The following is a 6060-nucleotide window of genomic DNA, read 5'->3' as shown; positions in this document are numbered from 1 at the left end:
AACCAACCAACCAACCAACCAACCAACCAACCAACCAGCCAGCCAACAAGGCCAGGACAGTGAGAGCTACACAGAAAAACCTTGTCTTAAAAACCAAACTACCCACCCACCCACCCAACCAACCAACCAACCAACTAACCAACTACCCAACCAACCAACCAACCAACCAACCACCCAACCAGTCAAACAAACAAACAAAACCAGAAGTAGATAGCAAATGATGGCTCAGGACAGTATCAGAGGGGACAGGGCCTCTCTCTATCCCTTAGGGGTCACTACCTGTTCATTCATTCACAGTAAAGAGGCAAGGCACTGGACCTCCTCACTCTCTGGTGGGTTAAAAAAAAAAAAAGCAAGAAAGAAGCCCACTGGCCCACCTTTGCACAGATGATTAAACTCTCCCAACCCTCCCAGCTCTCGGGTACACTGTGCATTCTCTACAAAAAGAGGCTCTACTGCAGCCACCCAAGAGAGGCAGCAATATGAAAAATTACCCCTTTAAAGGACCAGTGGAATAAGGAAGGGTTGGTCTTGTTGGTTTGTTTTGTTGTTGGCTTTTCGTTTTTGTTTTGTTTTGTTTGTTTGTTTTTGCTTTGCTTTTTTAGGCAAATCCGGATTTTAATTTGGCATAGCTGAAGGGTCCTCAATACACCCCAATGCTCAAAGCCATTTTGCAAAGAGAAGTTGATCCAGCCAGCACAGCTGCTCTCCTTGTGTGCTCCTGACCCAAGGCAGGATGTCATTTGCAGTGTGTGTGTGTGTGTGTGTGTGTGTGTGTGTGTGTGTGTATGGGGGGGGGGTCCCTTAAAATTGCTCCCTTTTTGATGCCTGTCTCTGACTTGAATAGTTGAAGCAACTTAGACCCAGGACATCACAAACTTGAATCTGCTAATAGCCAGCTGAGGAAAAAGCTTGAGAGGAGGTGTAGAGGAAGGTTCAGTGATGAGAATTCACGGCCAGTCATTCTTTCTCTCCTCCCGGTCTTTAGTTCGTGAGAGTACCCAAGAAAGCAAGCATGTGGGGAATTAACTCAGGTGCTTACTTTCCTTACTAAGGAAGTGGTTACACCTAGCAAGCACTTAATAAAGAAGAAACAAGGGCTGGAGAGATAGCTCAGTTGTTGCTCTTTGTAGAGGACTGGGCTCGATTCCCAGCACCCATCCATTCCTCCAAACTACAAACCATCCATAACTCCAGCTGTGGGGGATCTGATGCCCTCCTCTGACTTCCAGGAGCTCCAGGCACATACATGGTACACATATATACACAAGCAGGCAAAACGCTCAAACACGTAAAATAAGCAAATCTAAAAGTGGAATAAAAAAGCAAATAAAGAAGAAACAGTGAATAGGCACATCCTCTGATCTCGGCCTCAGTCAGCCCTTTCTCATAAACCGAGAGAATGGCCGCCATCGAGAGTCACATCCAGGCCCACCTACCAGCTGACTCCAACCACTGGAACCAAAGTCACTCTTCATTTTCCATGGCACACCATGCGCAGTCTACCTTCAAATCCCACATCTGTTCATTGTGAGTTTGTGGCTTTGTCAGTTACCTGACTTCTGTACACCTTGCTCTCTTCATGTACAATATGAGCTTAGGCCTACTGGGTATCCAGTAGGGCTGACTCGGAGAGCAGAGGCATTAATGAACTCATTCATATGAAAGTTCTCAGTATAAAAAGGAATCAGAGGCTAGTTGGCTCCAATAAGGTAGTTCCGAATTTGATTCTACTGCACGTCTGAGTATTGGTGGCTTAGAGGTGCCTCTGGGAGTCTGACAAAGGTGCCATCTAGCTATGCCAGTTGTGCTGCAACAATTGGCCAATATCTCAAAGAGGCTGGAAAAGAGCCCCTCCCCTTCCCTCCTTGGGCTGTAGCTCTCTCTCTCTCTCTCTCTCTCTCTCTCTCTCTCTCTCTCTCTCTCTGCCTTAGCAGCTACCAGCCTGGGGGCGGCACACGGGCATGCCAACCAATGTGTAAGTTTTCAGCGACTGTCTGACAAGCTGTAGTCACTATGCCAAGTGGCTTTTCAATTCTCCTTCACCTCTGCTGGTTCTGGGTTCCAGCCTCCATCCAATTAATGGAGATACTGTCTCTCAGGACTGGAAACGCCCGAAAAAAAACGATCTCATTGGGTGGGGGGGGGGCTAAGCAAACAAAACCTACATAGGAAGCTGCCCAGAGTCACCTGGCCAGTCAGTTCGGATCCCCGGTTACTTCTCTGCCAGTCTCCGGGGCCACCACACCTACCCTACTCTAAATGCCTGCTAACTTTGGGTTTCGACTCCAGGTGGACAAGAGCCCTGCTTCTTGACACACACTCGGACTTTGTTCAGTTGTCCTCCTGCCTTCAGGGCCTGGTCCCTCGCAGGTCCACAAACCTCCTCCAGCTCTTTCCATGTACCCCTTCTGTGCCCTGGCCCACAAAACTGCCAGGTGCAGCCCAGAAATGTCAGCCAGCCTGTGTCTTAGGGACCCTCCCCCCCACCCCCCCCACACACACATCCCAGCCTCAGGAGACCCGCTTGGTCCTAAATGAGGACCACCCAGAAGGGCTCTTTCTGCCCCGGAGCCAGGTTCAGGAGGGGCAGAGTATGTTTTTTCTTCTGTTGCCTCCTTTGCTGCATTGGTTTCAAGGACTCCAGGCTCCCTTCTCTCAGGCTTGTCTTCACATTCCTGTCCTCCGTTCTCTCTGCTTCTCTGGCTCTTTCTTTCTCTCCTTCCCCAGGTCGCGGTCAGCCTGCATCTTCTGCGGTCACCTGGCTTTTTTGGTGCTCCTTTCACCCTGCTGTTTCCTTCTCTACCCTTTTCTTCTTCCTTCTCTCCTCCCTCTCCCTCCCTCTTCCCCTTCAACACATCTGTTTCTAATCTGAGCGCTCAGAGGCGCCTGTTTGAAACAAAAAGCTCCCCCCACCCTCAAAACCTGGCACAGAAAACCCTGGACGAACCTTTCCTCCCCAGCTCTCCACTTTCCCCCGGTACTCCTGAAACCAAACCACGCGCTGAAAAGTACCCTCTATACCAAACGGTTCTCCGCCAAACTCCACCAGGAAACGCCCCCACCCCGTAGCTGGCTGGAGGGCCCAGATGTGTGAGACATTTCGATGGCCGACTGGGCGGTCCTCCGCTGCCAGATGCGCCCCTCGGTGGCGCGGAGGCAGGGACCGAGTGGTTGCCGCACTCTGGGACTGCGGGGACCACGGTGCTGAGGGCGGGTCTCCACCCAAACGCAGGGTGGCGTTTCCCCAGGGCCACCCAAACTCCCGCCCTCCCCAAGGCACTCACCTAGCCAGAGGAAGAAGAGGGACATTCCGATCCCCGGACACGGGCACTTCCCGGCTCAGCGCAGCCTGGCTGCAGGGCGACGGAGCCCAGCCGACGGACCTTCTGTGAGCAGGGCGCGGCGCCTCGGGGTGCGCGCGGGGGGCTGCAGCCATGTGCGGGCGCTGGCCCCGCGCCCGGGTCCCCTGCGCTCTGCGCTCCGGGGGCACCGAGGGCTTCTAGCCCTGGCTCCACCAGCTCGCGCCGGGACGGGGGCCGGGCCCAGGGTTAGGGAGGAGAAGGCGAGGCGGCAAGGAGCTACCGCTTCGTGGAACACTTTTCCCTGTTTGGAAAGAAAACCGACTGGAGAAAGAAAAAAAAAAATGAGCTGGAACCACACGGCTGCCTCCTACCGCAGCCCCTCCCTCCATCCCTCCCCTCGCCCTCCCTTCTCTTCGCTCCCGCCCTCTCTTTCTGCGTTTGGGGTTAGCTGTTGGGGCTGCTTTACCTCCCACCCGGGAGGGAGGGCCGTGGCCCGGGGTGATCGAGGGGGGCGCTCGGTGCCAACTGATGCGGTGCAGGAGAGAATCCGCAGCACTTCGGCTAAGAACCGGTGGATGCGGCCTTTTCAATTCTGTCTTTTTTCTCCTTGATCTCTCTAATCTCTCTGCTCTTTTGTATATTTTTGTCTCTCACAATGCTCTATTCTCTCTCTCTCTCTCTCTCTCTCTCTCTCTCTCTCTCTCTCTCTCTCTCTCTCTCCCTCCCCCCGGGGAGGATGACTGGGGGGGGGGGTAGACAAGGTCTCACTCTGTAGCTCTTTGTTGGTCTGGAAGTCTATGTAGACTAAGCTGGCCTCGAACTCACAAAGATATACCTGGCGCTGAGCGCATCACTACACCAGATCTTGTTCCCTTTCTTGCTCTTGTCTCCTCCTTTTTTCCTCTCCCTTCTTGTTTCCCCCAGCCTCTTATTTCTCCTCTCTGTTCTTTCCAGGTCTGGTTAGGTTGGTATGAAATCACTAGGGGCACCATATAAATAGTGGGTTTGTGCAGTAGTGGGTTATTAAAACAGTTCTTAGGGTTTCCTTGTTTGGACCCTTTGCAGCCCACATGTGGTCTTTGCATTTGCTATTCATAGTCAAGTGCTGTTAAATGCACACAGGGCTGAGCCTGCCACTCTCCTTAGAGACCTGGGAATCCAGAGTTCAAGGAAACAGTGATGCATTAAGCTGAGGCAGGAGGATAGTCAGGAGTTCACATCCACCCTGGGCTATTTAGTGAGTTCCATGACAGCCTGAGCTAAGTGTAACCAGCTTTGCAGGGATAAAGAAGTTAGCACTAGACACTCACATCCTTCAACCTGTCCATCAGACTATTAAAATAATGAATCTCAAGAAGCTGGAATTGCCCCCACCCTGGAATCTCATGTTGGGAGAAGAAAGAGCCTAATGCCTCGGTCAGCCAGAGGGAAAACTTTTTTCTTAAAAAGAATTTACAATTTGTCAGACCAACTTACTAGAGAGACAGAAGCAGGTGATGGGCAGACCACTTCCTGATTGGGAATCAGTTAGATAAAAACTCAGGTTCTACTTAAGCCTTAGTCTAGAACACAGAAAATGGACTGGGGCAGCGGGCCACTGTATCTGTCTCCCTCTTCTCAATGAGGCTGCATGAGATTGACTAAATCTCCTTTTTCTGCCCCGGGAACATGGCATTGGAGGTTGGTAGAGGGCAAGAGACTGGTGGGCCCCCAAAGGAGAGCCTGCAGGCAGTCGCCCTTGGTGCTTAACCTCCTGTGAGGAAGGACCAGAGAAGAGCAGAGCAGCAGCAGGGGCTGCTCAGGTCTCAAGGGCTCACAGCTCTTCCTGGCACTTTTCCTGGCACTGCAGAAAAGATCAGTTCTTTGTAGTCCCAGCCTGTGGATGTCCCTGGAGGACTGACTGAGGCTGCTGCCACTCACCTTTAGTCCCACCACCTAGACTGGGGGCTGAGGCCAGAGCCTAATCATAATTCATATAAGCAATTAACAGTCCCCTCGGAGGCTGGCAGGCTGCCCCCCTCCAGCTCCTTTCTGGCTCCCTTAGCCCCTTAGGACTGGCTTAGGCCTTGCCAGTTGTACTGAAAGTCAGTCCCATTTCACAGGCGAGGAAAGCAGAGTCCAGGAGAGAGTGCACCTCTTGCATTGTTGTCAAAAGCCCGAGTCCTTTAGGATATTAGCTCTAACCCTTCCCCTCCCCCACATTCTGTCCTGAGAGTCCAACCCGGACTCCATGCAGGAGCATTCTTATTCTGTTTTAGAGGGAAGGGAACTGTCTCTTAGGAGGGTGGGATGTCCTGCTCCAGCTCAGAAATGCTAAAATCGCCTTCCAAAACCCAAGCATTTAAAACACTATATTTATATTATAAAATATTTAAAAGCTTTCTTTGGTTCTGGAGTAAACGTGTGTGTGTGTGTGTGTGTGTGTGTGTGTGTGTGTATGTGTGTGTGTGTGTAAGAGTGTGTGTATGTGTGCATGTGTGTATGCTTGTGTGTTTGTGTATGTGTCCTATGTGTGTGTATGTATGTGAGTGTGTATGTTTGTGTAGGTAGGTGTTGTGTATGTGTGTGCATGTGTGTATGCTTGTGTGTGTATATGTCCTATATGTGTGTGTATGTATGTGTGTATGTTTGTATAGGTAGGTGTTGTATATGTGTGTGCATGTGTGTGTATATGTCCTATATGTGTGTGTGTGAGCATGTATGCTTGTGTGTGTAGGTATTGTGTATGTGCATGAGTGTATATATATATATATAT

The 6060-nt window shown here is 51.2% G+C and overlaps 1 protein-coding gene across 2 annotated transcripts in view; it reads right to left on the bottom strand.

Moving 5' to 3' along the window:
- Clmp (CXADR like membrane protein) overlaps window positions 1-3787 on the bottom strand; it is a 103449-nt gene extending 99662 nt beyond the window's left edge. The window contains exons 1-2 of one of the 2 annotated variants that reach the window (XM_029543430.1): window positions 3772-3787; window positions 3288-3626 (exon numbers count right to left, since the gene is read on the bottom strand). In XM_029543430.1, the coding sequence (XP_029399290.1) occupies window positions 3288-3312 (25 nt within the window). In that variant the 5' untranslated portion in view covers window positions 3313-3626; window positions 3772-3787. Of the gene's footprint in view, window positions 1-3287; window positions 3684-3771 lie in introns of those variants that run through there. The other variant, XM_021207199.1, reaches the window with a different exon arrangement.
- Window positions 3788-6060: the final 2273 nt, after the last annotated feature.

The sequence above is a fragment of the Mus pahari genome, chromosome 10 (assembly GCF_900095145.1).
Source record: "Mus pahari chromosome 10, PAHARI_EIJ_v1.1, whole genome shotgun sequence".
NCBI classification, from domain to species: domain Eukaryota; kingdom Metazoa; phylum Chordata; class Mammalia; order Rodentia; family Muridae; genus Mus; species Mus pahari.
The sequence above is the reverse complement of the archived record's forward strand: the minus strand, read 5'-3'. Positions and strand labels throughout refer to the sequence as shown.